This window comes from Eleutherodactylus coqui, chromosome 1 (assembly GCF_035609145.1).
Source record: "Eleutherodactylus coqui strain aEleCoq1 chromosome 1, aEleCoq1.hap1, whole genome shotgun sequence".
Lineage (NCBI taxonomy): Eukaryota > Metazoa > Chordata > Amphibia > Anura > Eleutherodactylidae > Eleutherodactylus > Eleutherodactylus coqui.
In genome coordinates, this window is record NC_089837.1 from 432,924,914 (window position 1) to 432,946,850 (window position 21,937).

The 21,937-nt window shown below is 45.7% G+C and overlaps 1 protein-coding gene across 2 annotated transcripts in view; it reads right to left on the reverse strand.

Annotated features, from left to right (window-relative positions):
• The window catches only part of C1H11orf65 (chromosome 1 C11orf65 homolog), a 44,155-nt gene that overhangs the window by 11,099 nt on the left and 11,119 nt on the right, over positions 1-21,937 (reverse strand). For both annotated transcript variants that reach the window (XM_066582089.1, XM_066582095.1), the window contains exons 4-7: positions 21,035-21,088; positions 15,117-15,326; positions 13,225-13,355; positions 10,949-11,119 (exon numbers count right to left, since the gene is read on the reverse strand). In XM_066582089.1, the coding sequence (XP_066438186.1) occupies positions 10,949-11,119; positions 13,225-13,355; positions 15,117-15,326; positions 21,035-21,088 (566 nt within the window). The remainder of the gene's footprint in view (positions 1-10,948; positions 11,120-13,224; positions 13,356-15,116; positions 15,327-21,034; positions 21,089-21,937) is intronic.

A 21,937-nucleotide genomic window follows, 5' to 3' on the forward strand; every position in this document is an offset into this window, starting at 1 on the left:
GGTCAAGTTAAGGGGGCGCAGATGTGTCCGGTTAAGTGTTGGGAAGTCTACAGAAAAGTATCGGGGTGAGCACAGGGCCGTTGTTGTCAGGTGGATGATGCTTTTTTTGTCCAGATTTCAGTTTACTACGGTTTTTCGTAAGGCCTTAAAGAGCCTGGGACTCAATAGTTCCCAATTTAGATCTCATTCTTTCTGGGTATGGGCAGCAATGGAAGCTGCTAGCTGCAGCCTGAATGCAGAGGCGGTGAAAGGGATTGGCAGATGAAAGTCCAGGCAGTATAGGTCATATATACGACCGCATTTATTATAGGGATAGGAAGGAGGGGGGGGTGAAGAGGATAAGTGGTTTACATTATATTGGGGTAATCCCCTACCTGTTACCATTCAGCGGTTGCTGGTCCTCCTGGGGCGGCGGTGTGCAGGGTCCCGTGGTTGGGGCGCCCCCCCCCCCCGGCTTGTTGTCCGTCTGCCAGGGCCGCGGGTGTCTGGCCAGCGTGGGTGGCATGTGTGCACCTGTGAGTGCAGCTGCCGTGCACGAGCTCCCTTTTGTTGTGTTCTGTTGGGAGTTGGCTGTCTCCCTCTCTCCGCCCCTGGGCGGAGTCTTTTGTTTAAAGGTTGGGCAGAGACTTGCAATCACTGCCAGTTATTGGTTTTCCTCAGTGTGCTAGCTAGTCTGCCTCTGTTGGTCTCCTGCTCCTGCCTGCTCGTTTGCTATACTTGCTATTATCTGCCTTTTATGTCAGTGTTCTACCCTTTCCATCCTGGTACACCAGCGTCCCTTTTTCGGTCCCTAGTGAGAGTAGGGACCACCGCCCAGTTACCCGCCTGGGGTTAGCCAGGAGTGGAGGCAAGCAGGCAGGGACAGGGGTTGTGAGTGAGATCTAGGGCACCCAGGCCGGCGTATCAAGGGTAGTATACCGTAACATAATAACTGGCCCTTAAAATTGCTCCCCAATGGAGGCCATGAGTACACTCGCAGTGGTCGTGATCCAAGACCTGTCTGGTCGTATGGTGGCCCAGGAGCAGCGGGAGTTAGTGCAGGTTTCTACCGCCCCATCTATTCCTGAGCCCAAGTGTCCGCTTCCTGAGGTATTTTCAGGGGAGAGGAGCAAGTTTTTTGTTTTTCAGCAGGCATGTAGATTGTATTTCCGTATGCGTTCCTGCTCCTCCGGCTCAGAATCCCAGAAAGTTGAATTGATTATGTCCTTACTTCGGGGTCCCCCCCAGACATGGGCCTACTCCTTACCCGAGAGCTCGGCTTGCCTGCAGTCAGTTGATTTGTTTTTTCGGGAACTTGGTACTTGGTATTTTTGATGAGCCTGATCGTGCGGGGTTAGCGGTATCCCATCTCATGCCTTTACGTCAGGGGCAGCAGTGGGTAGAGGACTATTGCTCTAAATTTAGACTGTATGCAGGTGAAACCTCTTGGAATGATAACGCCCTTAAAGATGTGTTTTTGTTGGGTCCATCTGACGCGGTCAAGGACCTACTCATTTCTCATCCCGCTCCCGTGACACTCAATGATGCAATGGAATTGGCGGTTAAAGCTGACAGGAGGCTGAGATCTAGAAAAGAGGAACGTCAGACCTGTAAGGCTAGGGAATCCAGCAGACTCGCTCCCACTTCCATGCCAACTTCTGGTGCCGGGGCTATGGAAGTAGACCAGCTAAGCCCCAAGGAACGGCGATGGTTCCGGATAATTTATCATCTCTGCCTCTATTGTGGGAAAGCCAGACATCGTGTAGCAACCTGTCCTCAGAAGTGTCTGCGACATCAGTTCGAACCAGTGGATAACTGGTGGATAACCAGTGGATAATCCCCGATTTGATTGGTCCACTCGAGAATTGACACATTGGGGGTTGTCCTGTCATAGTCACTTAGCTATTATATCCATGTATTCAGCAGATACCACACTTATTCCTGAGTATTTGTCTGATTTTCATGACGTATTTGCCAAGAAACTGTCTGAGACTTTGCCTCCCCAAAGGGTGTTGGGACTGTGGTATTGATTTGATCCCCGACAGTCCCATCCCTAGAGGAGCCATTTTAAATTTGTCTGGGCGTGAACACGAAGCCCTTAAGTCCTATATCTCAAAGTCTCTGGCCAAACAACATATCAGGCCATCCAGGTCCCCTGCCGGGGCAGGTCTCTTCTTTGTAAAGAAGAAGGATGGGACGTTGAGGCCTTGTGTGGATTATTGGGCTTTGAATAAAATTACAGTGAAGAACCAGTGCTCCTTGCCTCTGATTCAATAAATCAGGAATCAGGTGGTTGGGGCCCACTGGTTTTCCAAATTGGACTTAAGGGGGCATACAATTTAATTAGTATCTGAAAGGGAGATCAGTGGAAGACTGCGTTCGACACCTCGTTCGGACATTTTGAATGTCTAGTCATGCCCTTCGGACTTTGTAATGCCCCCGCTGTGTTCCAGGGGTTTATGAAGGCAGTATTCCACGACTTCCTGGGGGTATTTTTGGTCATATATCTCGATGACATTCTGGTGTATTCTCCAGACTGGGATTATCCATATGCGGCACCTGAGGATGGTTCTGACCCATTTGTGTGAGTAACAACTTTTTGTCAAGTTGGAGAAATGCATTTTTGGTACTAAACAAGTGTCTTTCCTTGGTTATGTGATTTCACCCACGGAGATTCAAATGGAGTCTGATAAAGTGGCAGAAATCTCCCAATGGGTCAGACCAGATAACCTGAAAGCTCTCTAGCAATTTTTACCGTAAATTCATTAAGAATTATTCTGTTATAGCTTAACCCCTGACCAATCTTACCAAGAAGGGTGCCGACTTGGTAAGATGGTCGCCAGAGGCCCTAGAGGCTTTTAGTTGTCTCAAAAGAGCGTTTACTGCTGCCCCAGTGCTAGTACAGCCTGACGCACGGCGACTGTTCTTCATTGAGGTCGATACGTCTGAGGTGGAGGCGGGGGCTGTATTGTCTCAGGAAGTCAGAGGGAGATCTGGGTGTAGTCCATGTATGGTCTTCTCGCGGAAGTTCAGTAGGCGGAATGTAACTACGAGGTGGGTAATCGTGAGTTATTGGCGATTAAGTAGTCTCTAGAAGAGTGGCGTCATCATCTTGAGGGGGAAGGCATCCCATCACCGTGTATACTGATCATTAAAACTTGGTATATCTCGCCAATGCTAAGAAACTCAGAACTCGTCAGGCCAGGTGGGCGTTGTTTTTCGCCTGGTTTAACCTCGTTGTTACATATATTCCAGGGGAGAAGAACGTGAAGGCAGACGCCCTCTCACAGAGTTTCGGTTCACCGGAAAGTGAGACAGTGGCTCACGAGAATATCTTGGCGCCCGGGGTGGTGGTGGCAGCTGTAAAATCTGATCTCTTCCTCATCTACAAAATTGTCAGCAGGATGCTCCCTCGGGGATGCCGGAGTGCAGATGGTTTGTGCCAGAGACCTTGCATCTTAGAGTCATTGAAGAGTCTCACTCATCTGTTCTCGCAGGCCGTCCGGGGGTTCATGGGACTCTGTTAAGGGATGTTCTGTCTGTGCACGCAGTAAAAGTCTGCGTCGTCGCCTGGAGGGGCCTCTGAGACCGTTACCGGTACCTTCTCGTCCGTGGTCGCATTTATCGGTAGATTTTATCACCGATCTACCTGAGTCTCAGAAGTTCACCACTATCCTAGTTGTTGTAGACCGTTTCTCAAAAATGGCACATTTCGTGGCGTTAAGCTACCTTCTGCGATAGAATTTTCCAAGATTTTTTAAAAAGAAATCATTCGGCTATTTGGGGTTCCTGAGAACATCGTATCAAATCGCGGGGTTCAGTTTGCTGCGCAATTTTGGCGAGACTTCTGTAGAAACCTGGGAACGTCGCTTTCCTTCTCATCAGCATTCCACTCGCAAACTAATGGTCAGACTGAGCGTAAGAACCAGGATTTAATGCAATATTTACGGTTGTTTGCTAGCGAAAAGGCTCATCAGTGGGCAGAATTCCTGCCGTTGGCAGAGTTTGCGTTCACCAACATACTTGTTCTTCCACTGGGGTATCTCCATTGCTTTGCGTATATGGTCAGCATCCTCGCTTCCTCGCAGCTATTTCTACTCCGTCTGCTTGTCCTGCAGCTGATGTCACCACAGATGCGCTGCAGGGGGTATGGAAAGAAGTACAGAAGAACCTGGAAGCAACGGGGGCTCGTATACAGTTGTGAAGTGGGAGGAGTCTGTCAGTATCTGAACCTTACAGGATCTGACAGAAGGTATATTTGTCTTCTAGAAATCTCAATTTGAAGGTTCCGTCTTTGAAACTGCCGCCGCGTTATGTGGGTCCCTTTACCATCACGCGTGTAGTAAACCCGCTTGCTTATGATCTTCATTTGCCAGCTACATGGAGGGTTCACAGGGTTTTTCATAAGTCATTAGAGAAACCTTTTGTCCCTTCGGTGAGTGTATCAAAGTTAGTATACCATAACACTACCCCTATCCTACCCTCTTCTTTTACAGGTCATCACCCAGCTTTGGTGTGGATTATGGGCCATTATGTTATTTTGGTATTGCATGTGGGAGGGAACGATTTCGGCAGGAGGCCATTTTGGGATCTATCTTGGGACAACCGGTATGATCTTTTGCGACTAGTGACGTCATATCTGGGGTTGATAGTCGTGAGGTCGGAGATTGTGCCGCGTGAGGTGTGGCACAATGCGAGGTCGGTGGAAAGTTTTAATATGGCTCGGGTGCAGTTAGATCAGGAGGTTTCAAGATTTGTGGCTCGTAACAGGAGTGGGGCTGTGCAGCATTTAGATCTGAAATCTGGGCACAGTAATTTTTGGAGGGGTGACTGTATACACTTGAATGAGGTAGGCATTGATGTGGTCATTGGTGATCCAAGAGAGGATTGAGAGAGCGGTTGTTTTGTAGGGTGCGGCGCAGAATTGAGAATTTTTGGGGCTCCAAGGATCTCCCCTATTCTGTGGGGAATGTTACCTACTAATGGTTAAATGTAGTTAATTACGTGTTAATTTTATAAAGTTTGTTTTAATAAAATGGCTGCTGTGGCCAAATTATCCAAAGAGAGAATGTGTCTGTCATTATTTATACATAGGAGTTGGAGACTTGTTAGTGTGTAAAGGTGGAAGGTTACAGCTGGGAACGACTCCGTTATACCAGAGTCATGAAAAAATGCCCCTTTCCTAGTGGCTCTCTATAAGAAACAGACTCTCTATGCATAAGAAACAGACAAATGATCGTACTCGGCAGTTTCCATTTTTCCCGTTCATCTTTAGGTATGATGGGGGTAAATGTCTTGATTTGGTAGAAACCATCTTTTACAGTTGTATTCCATAACATCCAAATACAGCTCAGCCCAGCCAACAAGTTAACTGACATTTTATTATTACTGTAAGGCCCCATGTCCACAAGCAAAATTGAATTACGGACGATCCGCAGTTCAAGCCGCCCATAGAGAAGCATGGGGCATCTGCATTTCATTTAACACCTGCGTATTTGATTTTTTAAAATATTTTGATAAAGCCCCTGTCACACCGGAGCGATCAGCGCTCAGTGACTGGAGGTGCAGTGGGCTGGAGATTGTTCCGGCCCACCCACCATGATTCATAGTAAACAGCCCGTCGTTCATAGGCAGATGCAGCTGCAAACCAACAATGCTTTTTAGGTCTGCATGAAAGATTCAATTAGCGATTTATCATTGATTGGTTTTATACTGCATGTGTTCACACAGCTCAATTACTATGCAAAACCACTCGATCCAACAATTGAATTGCATGATAATCATGCTGTGCAAAAAGGAATTTAAGAGGATAAAGGAGATTAAAGGGTTTTTAAAGGATTAAAAGCCCATTTACACTGGACGAATATCCGGCAAACGATGCCCGACGCTCGTCCCTGTGTGTACTGTGTGTCACCGTGCTGTTACATAGAAGCGTGTATCGCTGGCTCGCTCACAGAGCAGCCAGAAGGGGGCCAGGGCGGCTGGAGGAGATTTATCTCCTCACTCTCCCCCGCCCCTCTCCGATCACTTTAAGTAGCGGCAGTTTAGTACTGAATGGCTGCTGTGTTAAATGAATGGAGAGAGGCCGGGGGGGAAGGGGGTTTAGAGCGAGGAGAGAAAGCTCCTCCAGTTGCCCCGGCCTGTTAGATAGGCTGAGACCTGTCAGCGCTCCCCACTCCTCCTCTGCGGTGGAATATCGCTAGCGATATTCCATCATGGCCGTAAATAGGGGGCCTTAGAGTCGTCTTACTAAGGTGCAGGAAACATGAAACGGTAGTGAAGGAAATTATACAGCTTCAGCCTAGAGAAGAAGAAAGCAAATCTGCTGATTAGGAAGACTGTAGGTTCGGTGTCGTTTACCTAGAAATAGAGGCTTGGGGGAGATATTTTGTACCAAACAAAGACTTCAAGAACCTTAGATTATGCTTTGGTTCATTGGGAAGAGGTGTCCACTGTAAGCACATTAGTGTGTGCGTAAAACATGCATGTGCTGTGAAAGACAATACGATTAGGCTACATTCACATGGGCGAGCGCAATATTGGGCCGCGAAACTTTGGCCCAATATCGCCCTTGTGAATGTGCGATTTTCGCCATGTAACAATCTGTTTGGTTTAAATTCAGATTCCCATGCGTGAAAAGATGGTGACCGCTTCCCCATTGAGATTTCTTTCAAAGTCCCATTGAAAACAATGGGTAATGTGTTCCAAGGGAATGCCCAAATAGAGAATAAGGAGCACAAAACTCGCGAATATGTCATTCATGTGCATAAGCCCTTAGTGGGATATAGTGCCGCTTTGTGATGTCATCTAGAAAAAGAATCTGCTCTCAGGCACATCATTCACTAATGTAGTATCCAGCACAGAGTAAACACAGATGTCCTCTTGGGTTTTTCCTGTGCTAACAAGCTTTTCTATGAGTATATTCTTTTTATTGCTACAGTACAGGCTCCCATGACTCCGATTACTTTGCTCCTTCTGGCACAGTGACTTAAATTCTCATCTCATTGTCAGCTATTAAAGTGAATTGCAAACATCATATAGAGGGAGGGGACACATTACTACCCTAGTATACAGCTAGTTCCATAGTGGCATCTATATCCCTAGGGGGTATCGCAGCCTAGGAAACTGTGGACATGTGCAGCAGACAACACAAACACTCTCAGCAGCACTGAAAACCATACTTTATTTTATTTCATCGTTTTTTTCCCTCCTATAAGTGCATCTTCATGATCAATTATAACAGAAAAACATAAATTATAATCATAATAACATTTTCTGACATTACTTTTGCTTTCCTCCAACTAATCTCAGATTGTGTTGCCTTGTTCTAGGTTTCCATCATGTCCCTCCTCTTCCTTCTTTCCTCCTGTAACATATATAAAGGTCTCCACCATGCCCTCCCTTCTCCCTGCTATGACATATCTAAAAGTTTCCATCATGTCCTCCTTTCCCTTCTCTCCTCCTGTAACATATATAAGTGTTCCCATCATGTCCTCCCTCACCCTTTATTCCTTCTATAGCATATATAAAGGTTTCCATCATGGCCACTCTCTCCCTTCTCTCCTCCTGTAATGTATATAAAGGTTTCATTTATGTCCCCCTCCCCCTTCTATCCTCCTGTAACATATATAAAGGTTTCCATTATGTCCCCATTCTTTCCTCCTATAACAACATATATAAAGGCTTCCATCATGCTCCCCCTCTCCCTGCTATAACATATATAAATGTTTCCATCATGTCCTCCTCTCCCTTCTCTCCTCCTGTAACATATATAAAGGTTTCCATCATGTCCCCCATCAACCTTCTATAACATATATAAATGTTTCCATCATGTCCCCCTCTCCCTTCATTCCTTCTATAACTTATATAAAGGTTTCCATCATGCCCCTCCTCTCCCTTCTCTCCTCCTGTAACATATATAAAGGTTTCCATCATGTCCCCCTTATCCCTTTTTTCTTCCTGTAACATATATGAAGGTTTCCATCATGTCCCCTTTATCCCTTCTTTCCTCCTGTAACATATATAAAGGTTTCCATCATGTCCCCCTTATCCCTTCTCTCCTCCTGTAACATATATAAAGGTTTCCATTATGTCCTCCTTCTTTCCTCCTGTAACATATGTAAGGGTTTCATGTCCTCCCTCACCCTTCATTCCCTCTATAGCATATATAAAGGTTTCCATCATGTCCTCCTCTCCCTTCCCTCCTCCTGTAACATATATAAAGGTTTCCATCATGCCCCTCCTCTCTCTTCTCTCCTCCTGTAACATATATAAAGGTTTCCACTATGCCCCCCTTATCCCTTCTTTCCTCCTGTAACATATATAAAGGTTTCCATTATGTCCCCCTTCTTTCCTCCTGTAACATATATAAGGGTTCCCATCATGTCGTCCCTCACCCTTCATTCCTTCTAGCGCATATATAAAGGTTTCCATCATGCCCACCCTCTCCCTTCCCTCCTCCTGTAACATATATAAAGGTTTCCATCATGTCTTCCTCTCCCTTCTCTCTTTTTGTAACATACATAAAGGTTACTATCATCACCCCCCGCCTCTCCCTCCAGTCCGTTTTTTCAGTACGGATTTCATCTGAAAATGATGGACTATTAAATGGAAGTCTATAGATGTCACTGTTCCACTCATATATACAGCCAATAGACTGATGTAGAGAGTGAATACATATATAACTATAGCTGTTTTGGTGTGAAAACCGCAAGATTCTTGGAAAGCTCACATGTGCACAGTGGCGCTTCAGGATTGGGATATATCTGAAGATTCAGATACCGCAAAATAATGATGCGACCTCGCACATGTACAATTAGACCTCTGAGATGCCACATTAACAGTGACACAAGCCGAGCTGATACTGTAGTGTGGAGGCATGCTCCCATGATACCTTATTGGTAAGAAAGGAGGCAACCAGCTGGTGATGGGAAGTTTTTAATTGATGTATTGTGATTGGCTATATGTTCTATATATGGCGTGTTCTGTGTATGGGGAATCAGCTTGACAAAGACCCCTGGTGGGGTTAAAACGTCGCTGTGATGGATTGTGGGGAATTAAGTCTTTTTAATTGGAACTTACTGCACTGTGGATACTGCCTATTCTTTACTATTTTGAACTGTATTGTGGATCTGGGTCCAATGCGTTTGAGGGCTTGCATCCGTAACATCGACTCTGCCAATTTTGTATATTGTTAAGTGCTGCTGTGTGCCTTTTCTTTTTAATGTATCTGTCTGTCAAAACAGGCTGCCCGAGTGAACTCTGACATAGTTCACTCGATCCAACGAGAAATAGGCTTGTCTAAACGGACCTTAAATCTTTCTATGTTCACAACACCACCAGGAGTATCAACCCTATTGCACACTTGTGTGTCATCAGCAAACAGACAGACCTTACCTGTTAAACCTTCAGCTAGGTCACTTATGAACATATAAAAGAGAATAGGACCCATGATAGACCCTTGTGGTCACCACTTGTAATTCATTCCTGTTCAGAATACACTCCGTTAACAACAACAGCCTTTTGGCCTCCTTCACATGAGCGACACGGCATAGTCAGGAAAAAAACAATCACAGCGATATTACATCGCTGCAATTTCCTGCGTTACAAAATTGCACGACTTTGTGCCACCATATGCGAGGATTTTCTCGGGGGGCTTGACATATAAGCCCTACCATGAAAATATGCCCCAGCTGCAGGGAAAAAAAAGTATACATCAGCTTAGAAGTGCTGTCCGGGGTTCCACTGCAGCTTCTTCTCGGTTCCCGGCACTCTTCTTCTTCATCTCTTCTGGCTGCGGATTGAAAAATACCAGCCTCCTGGAAGCGCTTGCTGTGATTGGCTGATGCTTAGCCAATCAGAGCCTGTGCTTGATGAATGGTTGTGATTGGTTTATTGAGCACTGGCTGTGGTTGGCTAAGCGTCAGCCAATCAGAGGCAGTGCTTCTAGGAGGCGGGGTTCTTCAATCCCTGGCCAGAAGAGATGGGGAGAAGCTGCTGTGGCGTCGGACAGCGCTTCTAAGGTGATGTATGCTGTTTTGTTTTTTCCTGCATCTAGGGCTTAGGCTAGGGCTTTGACAATAGGATTTCCTACTGTCAAAGTTGCATCGCACCACACGAAAATCGCGTTTTTGTGCAATGTGATGCAACAGAGAGGAAGGCTCCATAGGGAAACATGGCGTACAAAACCTCATGAGTCGCGGGCATATCGCCGGACCTGCAAGTTTTTTGTGTTGGGATGTTTCATGCTACAAAACATCTCACGTGTGAATTAACCCATAGGAAAGCATGAGCTTCACATACATGTGATTTGTAGCACTGTCGCAATGCGACAAAATCGCGCTACTTTGTCACCCGTGTGCAGAAGGCCTTTAACTAGCTGGAAATCCACCAGACTATCAATGACTTGTCTATAAGCTTGTTACGTGGAACTGTATCAAAGGCTTTACTGACATCAAGATGGGCAATATTCACAGCACCACCTATTATATATAATACTAGCTGATTACCCGGCGTTGCCCGTGTATTTTTTTTCAGACACGAAAAGAATTTAAGTATGTATGTGTGGGTGCTGGTCTCATGTCCGTGTGGTACATAGTGGCTTAGTGCTGGTGGAAAGCTGTGTGGTAGTTGAAGCAGAGGAGGAGGTTGTCTGGGTAAGATATTATCATCTGAGGAGCAGGTCTGTGTAATATATTAGAGTTTGAGGAGGTCGTCTGTGTAATAGATTAGTGCATGATAAGGAGGAGTTCGTCTGTGTTATAGAAGACTGTGAAATAAGAACCACCTGGCCTGTTGAAATTGCCCCAGGCGTTCATGAGTAATGGTGGCACATACACACATACATACACATCCTATTAGATATATAAGATTACCTATTATATATGGATGACCTATCTACAGATGTAGAGCACATCACCATCTGGCCTGTAAAATATACTGACCCGGTAGAGGATTTCTTTGTACTTACTCATCATAGTTCAGCGCATTAGTCCAATTGAGCAGTTCGTCCACCTCCCAGTCCAGGACAGCCTCTATGCCGTGTTGCTCCACAGACTGTATGACTCCCTCAGTGGCTCGCTGGACCAGAACTGCTGTGTCGGGGTCTGTAGTCTGTGCATGTAGACGTCCTTCATAATACCTGATTAAGCCGTATTGGAAAGAGGAGATACTTCATGACTATATAGCATTTCTAGATAATAATTAAATACATTTATATAGCATTTATTGATTGTTATTTTTGCAGTGTGATGGAACTATCATAGAAAATATGGTGTCTCTGTCTATGAAGCAGATGTCCAGGAGGTGGCGCTGCATGTACATACTGTGATGCTTGCTGGCACTGATATTTCCAAAGTCCTATTCGGGTCAGCAGAGGCTGCAGGGAGCTTGGTGAATGGGACACTAAACAAGCGTCTGCAGAGTAGTCATTAGGTAAGATATGACAACTCTCTAAGAAAGTTTTTAAGCTAAATTTAGTTCTTTCAAACATCACAGAAAATGTCACAAGCCACATAAATGTCTCATGTTTTACAGTCCAGTACAGGTAAGTGCCTCCTGTCAGACTACTGGCTGTACTACAGCCACAATACTAAGGGCTCCTGTGGTTCACACGGGCGACAAAATTGCAGATTTTCTCGCGATGTGACAGTGCTACAAATTGCATGTATGTGAAGCCCATGCTTCACATTGGCAATGTTTTGTAGGCTGCTACATTGCGAAAAAATAAATCATGGCATGCTGAATATTGCAGCGATTTGCTATGTTTTGTAGCCCATATTTCCCTATGGAGCCTTCCTTTGTGTTGCATCGCATCAAATTGCAGTTTTCGTGCGGTGTGATGCAACTTTTACAGTAGTGAGTCCTACTGTTTTTCCCTAAAATAAGCCTTAGGTGTTTTAAAAAAAAAAACAAAAAACAATTCATAACCTAACAGGCGCTTCTGCTCCACAACACTTCTCCAGCAATTTCGCCGTGCTTGCTTGTAGTCTTCAGCTGACACTTCCTGGTCAGGGGGTTCATAAATCCCGCCTCCAGAAAACGCTGGTTTTGATTGGTTATGAACCAATCACAGCCATTCAATGCGATGGCTGTGATTGGTTCATCGAGCGCTTCAGTGATTGGCTGAGGCGCCTCGCTCGAGAACCAATCAGAGCCAGCGCTTCCTGGAGGAGGTATTTTTGAAACCCCTAAACAGGAAGTGCTGGCTGAAGCCTACCCGGCAAAAGAGCTCTACAAAGTCGCGATATCACCTTGAGAAAACACAGCGATATCGCACAGATATCGTTGAAACCCCATGCGAAAGAGGCCTTAAAGCCTCGCGTAATTGTTCCCAGGAATGATGAGATTCTATAAGGGACCTTTCATACAGGACGGAATTACGCTGCAGAACGCAGCCAAATCTGCAGCTGCGGAATTCCACATTGAAATCTGCAAGTCTAACAGTGTATTTTGATGCAGAATTGCAGTCAGGTTTTAAGCGATTTTCAGTTCCTCATCAAAATCCGCAGGTGTGGAACTTACTGTGGCTTGTGGGGCGTTGCATGACCTATTCCATCCAATGTGAAAGGTCCCTTAGGCTGGTTTCACACAGGGCGGATTTGCCGCGGAGTTTCCCTGCCGCAAATCCACTTGCGGCCGCTAATCCCTGGATTAGCCAGCCATGTGGACGAGATTTGTCAAAAATTTCGTCCACATGGGGCAGACAATCCGTCGCAGCAAAGCCAGCGCGGATTCCAGGGACGCATCATGTAATTTTTTTTTGGGACAAAATGCCGTGGGTTTTGAAGCTGTGCTTATCCCGCAGAAATCTTTGCTGCGGCAAAACCGTGAGATTTCCGCGGTTAAAGCATCCCATGGGAACCCAGCATAAAGGTGCTTTTGGACGGGTGGATTTAGGCTGCAGAACAGCTTCAGATTGTATCAAATAATGCTGATTTTGTAGCCTTTTTAACTGTGGGATGCATTCTACGGAATTTCTTGCCGTTTTTTTCAGCAGACTTTAATTGTGCAGTTTTGAAATAAAGCCTCACAAATTTCAAATGATGTGGATTTCAATCCCCATAGGATAACACTGGGCAGCAGATTTGTCCACACGGCCACATTTACATCCGTGTGAAAGCACCGTAATGATATTGTACCCCAGCGACTGCAAAAAGAAGTAGAACCCCCATCCTCATGCAGCATCTGTGCTACCGTTCCCTGTAGGGCAGAACTCCTGTAAGACAATGGTCATGCTCCACTCACATCTTTCTCATCCAATCAATTTTCCTTTGCTTCTGCTTTTTTAAAACCTCTTGTTTCCTCTGTAGTTTGCTGTGGCTGAACGGTAACCTCTTATTATCAGCTGCAGTCACTTCATCTAAAGTACCAGGGAGCTGTGGAGAGAGAGGATCAGAAACCAAGTGTACATGGAGTGTGCTGTTAGTTCTGAGTCAGGAACACTAGCTTTTCTGCTTAGGGAGAGCACCTAGAAGGTGAGTGAGTGAGGAGACTTATAAGGTCATTCATGTTCCTCTTGGTAATTTGCAAATAAGGGAGCTGGAACAATATCTCTGCAGCGCCACCTATTGGAAGGGAGAATTCCTGCAAGTCAATGTTAGACTCTTTATACAAGCCTTGTAACAATGACTGGAAATTGAAAGCCAAGCCAGAATACCATACACAGACAGCTGTTTCAGGGTGTTTGCCCCTCATTAGTGTGCAGTAGGTTTCTGGTTTGGCTAGCGAGAAGCCTGTGGTGTGGGTCAAGAATGCTATATTTTCTCCTTATGGAGAGCACCTAGAAGGTGAGTAAGGAGACTTATAAGGCCATTCATGCTCCCCTGTGTAATATGCAAATAAGGGAGCTGCAACAATACCTCTGCAGCGCCACCTATTGGAAGGCAGCATTCTTGCTAGTCAATGTTAGATTCTTTATACAAACCTTATAACAATGACTGGGAGGGGTGGTTCTGATGCACACACAGACTCATGTAGCAGTCTTTCTAAGGCCATATTTATACAAGTGATTTTTCACTTAAAAAAAAAAATTGCTGCATGTCTTATTTTTGTGTATATCTTGCAGAAGAACATGACATGTAATTTCCTTTTACTTGGGCTGGTGATTAAGAATAAGGGTTCATTAGAACACTTGTTCAGCCAATCATTACCCCATGTAAACAGGACAGAGATCCAAACGAGCAACCACTTATTCTCTCAGGATTGTTCTCCTCGGAAGCACACCAACAGTGATGAAAGTGCATGGGGGATGAATGACTGTATGAACAATCATTCATCCCCTATAAAATCTAAATTGCTCTGCGTAAGGCTGGATTCAGACGACTGTATATCGGCTGGGTTTTCACGCCCAGCCGATATACGTCATCTCTCTCTGCAGGGGGGGGAGGCTGGAAGAGCTAGGAGCAGTGCTCTGAGCTCCCGCCCCCTCTCTGTCTCCTCTCCGCCCCTCTGCACTATTTGCAATGAGGAGAGGCAGGATGGGGCGGGGCCAATTCGTGGAACTTAGCCCCTCCCTCGCCCTGCCTCCTTTCATTGCAAATAGTGCAGAGGGGCGGAGAGGAGGCAGAGAGGGGGCGGGAGCTCAGTTCCTGCTCCTGGCTCTTCCATCCTCCCCCCCCCCCCTGCAGATGAGGACACCGTATATCGGCTCGGCATGAAAACCGAGCCGATATACGGTCATCTGAATCCACCCTTAAGCTGCATTTAGACAAAACCATAATCTTTCAGAAAGAAAAAAAATCACTAGATCGTTCTAATTTGAACAATAATCGTTCAGTGTAACCACTGGCAATGATGAACAATAATTTGCTCACTTATCATTGATTTCATGCAAGCCTGAAAATTATTGTTGGGTCATTCACTAATCGTTTGGCTTAAATACTGATCATTCAGTCATTCTTGTTCACTTATACATCGAATGTGAACAACTGAATGATTTAGCATAAAAAGCAAACGTTTCATCTGCCTGTATAAACAAGCTGCACGAGCGAACTCTGACATTGTATAAATGCGCATTATTTGACAAAATCTGCAAGTGATCTGCGTCCTGCAGAATAATTTCACTCGTGTGAAAGCACTCTATGGCGATTAAAGGAGCATTTAGGAATAATTTAGAAATAATCTGCTGTATCACTGACCCTGAGTGTCAGGCGTCTCCATCCGTTGTTCTCCACTCTGGTGTACCAGCCATTGCGGTCTTGTTCTGGGATCACCCCATGATTGTGGATTTGCCTTGGCAGCAGTTGTTTCACAGATTGCTTGGTGTAATCCTTGGGGCTATTGGCACACATATCTACAATTGGCTGGTGAGTAAACAACTTGTAATATATGTTGGGTGGAAATTTTGTCTGCATATAAAAAGGGAAATTTTAGAATTTCCTTTTTTTTTTTCTTCTTTTTTTTTCAAAGTCATGAGCTGATGTTATTCATAAATCTATAAAACGCATTAGATTATGTCACAGCGTGCCGCTGCTGCCCACCTCGCACACCTGCTGATGGGGCCACGGTTGGGCGTCACCACCATTCACGCACTGCACACCATGTTCACTCCTCTGCTGGTTTTCTGGTGTTTGCCCATACGGCTAACACAAGCTCCCTCCCCCTCTCTTAAAGGGTCAACACACTCCCTAAACCTGGCTCCTCCAGTCCTACCACAGCACTTGGTATATTAGCATCCATACCTAAGGGTGGATGCCTAAGCAATTGGTCCTATCCAATGTGACAAGACTCTTGGTAGTGTTGTTCTCTGTTTCTGGCCTATGCCTGTTTTCCTGACTTCTGTACTCCTGACCTTGGCTATGTTATTGGACTTTGTTATTTGCCTGCAGCCTGTCCTGACCTTTGCCTGGATAGCGTTACTGAAGTTGTGCTGCCAACCCCTGACTACTGCAAGTCATAATGACAAGACTCTGTACCATGCCTCGGCCCTGTGCAGCGACAACAGCCACACAACCGAGACTACCTCTGTGAGTAAGGGCTTGGAGGCTTCTCAGCGAAGACCGAATCCCTCTTGGAGGAGTCAAGGCTGAAAATTGGAGATTCCTAAGTGCTGCCTCCATTAATAGTCCAAAAGTCAAATCGGTGTGTAGCAAGGCAAACCCACACCCGCCTGTCTGACAGATTGCTATTTATGGTATGTTGTATTGTTCCACACCTTAGGCTTGGTCACAACAAAGGATGAAAATATGCAAGATTCAACTCTACCCTTGTAATGATTACTATATTCACACTTCAACAGTTACATTATATATATATATAATGTCATGCACAGTGAGAACAATGGAAGATAGGGGTTCTCACATAGCGGTGTAGCTATAGCGAATGCTGAAGTAGCAGTTGCATCTGGCTCTGGTGCTGGAGAGGGTCCAAATGCCACACTAGTATTATAAGTGGTAGATGGGATGCGTTTTCCAGATTTTACACTGGGGTTATGAGCTTCAAGTTACTCCTCTGATCTCATGGATCCCACTCATTACCTATGCCAACTGCGCAGCGAGAATCAAGAGCACAGTAGCTGAGCTAATGATTGTAAAACTCCACATGGTTAGCACACATAATGAATTAGAAGGTACAGTTGCAAGAAAAAGTAATCCCCGACTTCAACCCAATCGAGAGACTGTGGCATGACAAGAAGAAGACCATGCATACAAGGCATCCCAGAAATATTGTTAAACTCCAATACAAAACTGCAAATGTAGGAATTCCTTCTCCATGTTGTACAAATCTTATTTGCAACTACAGAAAACATTTGGTGGAGGTGATTGCTGCTAAAGGGGATCTACACATTATTAAATTTGACGCTTCACTTGCTTTTCTCCTTACACTGTGGATGATTCCTCAAAGTGCTCAGTAAAAGAAATGAATGGTCCAACTATTTGTGTGTTACTGGTCTAGTATTATATTGTGCTTGTCTATAATTACGACTTGGATAACAATCAGACCACATTTTATTAGTAATCAGTGCAGAAATCCAAGTAATTCCACAGGGTTCACTTACTTTTTCTTGTTACTGTAAATAGTGGAGGGCACACTGAAGTTATTTTATTATATTTTCTATAAACTGATAAGTATAAAGGGTTCTTGGTAAAGATAAGATGTTATAGTTAGAAATAAGATAAACGGAGGTTGAGAAACCCTACTGGAGTCTAATCACACATAGTAGAAGACCTACAGCTGCTTGTGATAACTGCAGGGCAGGAGACGGTCGCCACCAACCGAAATCATATCATATTCTCATATATATCTTATACACCAGTGAAATGAGATAAAGAATAACACAGGAAATATTATCTTATCTGGGCTTAACACAGCCTAGCTAATACATTGTATTGCTGTTCTTTGAACCTGGAAAAACTTAGAAAGATACATAACAATCAGTTATTATTATCAGAAGTACGAGAAGTATCCAGTACTTAAAGCGGATGTCTACTTTTAACAGCATGACAGTTTTAGGTATTCTGTATAAATTGATTTTTTAATACATCTTTATAGTGGTCAGAGCTGCATTTTTCTGACACAGAGCTGTTTTCTGGGCAAATACTATTGATTTCCTATCCTAAGGATAGGTCATCCATAGTTGATCAGCTGGGGTCCACTGCTTGAGACCCTGGCTAATCAGCTATTTGGGCACCCACTGTCAGCACCACAACACACAAGGGTACGGAGCTGAAGCAGTTAGCTCCGACCAGTGTGTAGTGGCCAGTGCTTGTAATTGCAGGTCCAGCTCTAATTGAAATCAACGACAGCTGCACCGGCAATTGCGAGATCTGTTCAATACATAGATCAGAACTAACTACTTCCTCTCCATACTCCTATTTTGTGGCACTGACAGTGGGTGCTGGATGAGCTGATCAGCCGGGGTCCCAAGTGGTAGACTCCAGCCGATCAACTATTGATCACCTATCCTGAGGATAGGACATCAGTAGTACTATATTTGCCTGTGAAACCCCTTTCAAGTCCCCTGCATAGTCATATAGTTGTGACAACATTCTAGCTACCTACAGCCACCTAGGAAAAGCTTCCTGCATACTGCTAGGAATAATTTCAGACGTTGTAGTGAAAACCTCACTAAGGTCTCATGCACGCGAGCAGATTTTTGCTGCAGAATGCAGAGCGGGCATCCGCCTCCGGATTCCGCAGCAAGAAGGCTCCATAGCATGCTATGGAACAAATGATTCTTCATGCACACGAGCGGAAAGCAATTGCAGTTTCCGCTCACGGATGAAAAATCACAGCATGCTCCATTTTACTGCGGGTTCCTCGTTGACGACTTCCATTGAAGTCAATGGAAGCCATCCGACCCGCGGTACGTCTGCAATGTCAATTATGGACAAACCGCAGATTCCGCGGCAGAAGCAGGAGTTTTAAACAAAAATGTGTACTGCGCATGTCTGACAGTGAGCCATGCGGACCATCCGCAGTACAGAGAAGCCGGAAGACGAAAGGTCTGCGCGGATGCCGGCGAAGAAGTTGACAGGAACGCAGGGTCATCTGCCACGGACAGGGCCGGATTCCATGTAATGTGTGCATCCGGCCCGCGGCGCTACAGAGTGATTACCGGCGGGAAGCTGCGGCACCCCAGCCGGTAATCACTGTAATGGTGACCAGAAGTTACCAAAAAGCGGGACAAATGCCTGTCAGAGCGTAAGGTGGGACACAGGGTCCCAAAGCTGGACTATCCCGCCTACATCGGGACGTCTTGTCACCCTAACTTATCACCAGTTTTCCCTCTGAAGGTTGGAGGGTGGCATGTACCTGCTATGCTGTCTTCTATACACTGTACGTGGAAAAAACTGCAGATTCTGCTCCTTAATTCGTGGTAACACATAGAGAAATAACAGCATCGTGTTAAACATTATACAGCAGTACTGAGCAGTATACATGTGATTTCAGTAGCTGTTGGACAGTAAACAATCACTATTAGCTTCAAGCACAATTATGTGAGATTCACTCTCTTATTTCCTCCCCATATATTTCTTTGAGAAATATGAGAGAACAATCCCCCCCCCCCCCCCCCCACTCTACTTACTCTAATCCATCTTGTTGTCTCTGTTACTAGACATAAACTTAACTTGACAACAGGCCGCGGACAACAAATTAGAAGGAAGAGAGAGCCCTAGTGGTCAGCATTTTAGTACTTTCTCAGCACAAAGAGGACATTCTAGGTAAATAAGGTGATTTGCACTTTTGTTAGTGATTACATTATAATTTTAACATTAGTTGCCCTAAGAATAGAGATGAGCGAGCGTACTCGGAAAAGCACTACTCGCTCAAGTAATTTGCTTTATCCGAGTATCGCTGTGCTCGTCCCTGAAGATTCGGGTGCCGCTGCGGCTGACAGGTGAGTCGCAGCGGGGAGCAGGGGAGAGCGGGCGGGAGAGAGGGAGAGAAAGATCTCCCCTCCGTTCCTCCCCGCTCTCCCCTGCAGCTCCCCGCTCCGTGCCGGCACCCGAATCTTCAGGGACGAGCACAGCGATACTCAGATAAAGCAAATTACTCGAGCGAGTAGTGCTTTTCCGAGTACGCTCGCTCATCTCTACCTAAGAACCATTTAAATCCTGCAGGTGATTTAGGGCAATTTAAAACCGAGTTCTGACCAATATAAGGATATATTATGGAATCAACACATAATTTTAAATATTTTTAGAAAAAAACAAAATGGTGTTCAAGGGTATCCCACGGGATATTGGATAACTTTATGATTGTTGGGCTCCGAATACTGGAAGTCCTGTGGATTGGGGATAACTTTAGATCTTTGTAAGAACCCCTTAAAGGGGTTGTCTCGTGGCAGCAAGTGGGGTTATACACTTTTGTATGGCCATATTAATGCACTTTGTAATATACATCGTGCATTAAATATGAGCCATACAGAAGTTATTCACTTACCTGCTCCGTTGCTAGCGTCCTCGTCTCCATGGTTCCGTCTAAATTCGCTGGCAGCTTGCTTTTTTAGACGCGCTTGCGCAGTCCGTTCTTCTCCTTTCAGCACGAGCCGCTTCAGTGTGCTCCCCGCTACAGCTCTTCTGCGCATGCGCAGACGAGCTGTCACTGCTCGGGTGCGCGCTGGAGCGGCCATTCTGTACCATCCATGTTAGAGGAAGGTGCAGAGCCGCCCAGCTGTCCCGAGAAGCCGCCCAGCTGTCCCGCCGTCCTGGTAAGTGATGGGCCGGGGGGGCTGCCGCTGCGCCGGGGGGGGGGGGGGGGCTGCGCCGGGGGGGGGCTGCCGCTGCGCCGGGGGGGCTGTCGCTGCGATGGGGGGGCTGTCGCTGTGCCGGGGGGGCTGTCACTGTGCCGGGGGGGGGCTGCCGCTGTAATGGGGGGGCTGTCGCTGCGATGGGGGGGGCTGTCGCTGCGATGGGGGGGCTGCCGCTGCGATGGGGGGGCTGCCGCTGCGATGGGGGGGCTGTCGCTGCGATGGGGGGGCTGCGCTGGTTACCTGCTGCCTGGCGGTGGGTGACTGGTCGGCCGTGTTCACTCCAGGGGTCTGGTCGGCGGCTGCGGGCGTCTGGTTGTCAGGGAGACACAGCTGGTAGCGTCTCGGGAGCGCGCACGTCGGGCTACAGCAAGCGACGGGAAAAGAGCCGGCGGCCATCTTGGGAAAATTATTATAAGTTGCTGAAACGCTGGAACGGTAAGTACAAACCAGCTAGAAAAGTCATTTACAGGGGGGCTTAGTAATGTATGCTTAATTAGGGGGACTGGGCAATAAAAAAAAATCCACTCCTGCCTCGAGACATCTCCTTTAAGTACCAATAATATCATTGAGCATACAGAACAGGCTGGTACGTCACATGTTCTGGCTCAGTAGTGAGGCCCAGTTGGAACAGAGCCAAAGAGTTCAGAAGATAACTTCATCTGAAGCTCAGTTCAGGTTCTACTAGTGACCAGGCGAATAGAAGTTAAAGGGATTTCCCACAAAACACTCCTAAAAGCGGGTTATCCAATCCACATTCCAGGAAGAAAAATAGTAATGTTTCGTTTTAATATACAGAGCAGCAGTTTACTATATAGGTAAATATGTTCCATGCTGAGATTGTCAAATCAAAATTATAGTTACCCCTCCTAGTCTGAACCTGACATGTACACCGGAGGCCGCATCAATAAGTCCTGCCTGTTAAAAAACAAAAAAAAGAAAAACACTAAACAACTTTAGATAGATCCTATATAAAAGGGGAAAAATTACCTGCAGCTGTTGTTCTCTGTGGTCCCTCCAATCTGCCGATTCTGGGACCTGATTAGGACCATTCTAGGTGGCTGCAGCAATTTCCTAACTACCTAAAACATGTTGTGCACCATTTTGATTGACCATTGCTGACCAAGTGAACAGCTCTGGCCAATGAGAGAGAAGGTATAATGCACTGGTAGTCTAATACTACCAATGCACTGTGCCGATTAGGTAGCCTAAAGATTGCGCGGGCCATCTTGGACGCCAAAAAGTAGACATAAAACCGGCGGCTTGGAGAGACGGCAAAAAAGACCAACTGCAGGTAATATCACCCCACTCCCTCTGAACAGAATGTTGTCCCAAAACAGGAGGGTTGCTTTAACAAACTTTATAACAAACTCATGCAAGTTCTGCAAGACTGTACCTACAAGAGACGCCTGGGCTAATAAGTGCTGTCATTTATAGCTACTTTGAAAATTAGGCAATTGTACAACTAGCAATTCCATATAATAATTGGAGAATTCAGTAATGGCTGGCAGCTTGTATACTGTTGATAGGACCTGCGCAGCAAAAGCTGGGGATCCTAAGTTCGTCACAGGCCTGTGGTCATTTTTGAATAAATTCTTCTTTAAGGGGAATAATCAGTTTTGTGATATTAGAATTGGAATTCACATAATCCCCTTAGATGTGGTTTGTAGCTGCAGCTTCACTTTATACGTTAATACACAGCACTACGTATTTCCTTGGATATAACAGGCAGATGAGCTCATTATGGGTATAACAGCCTATCATTAT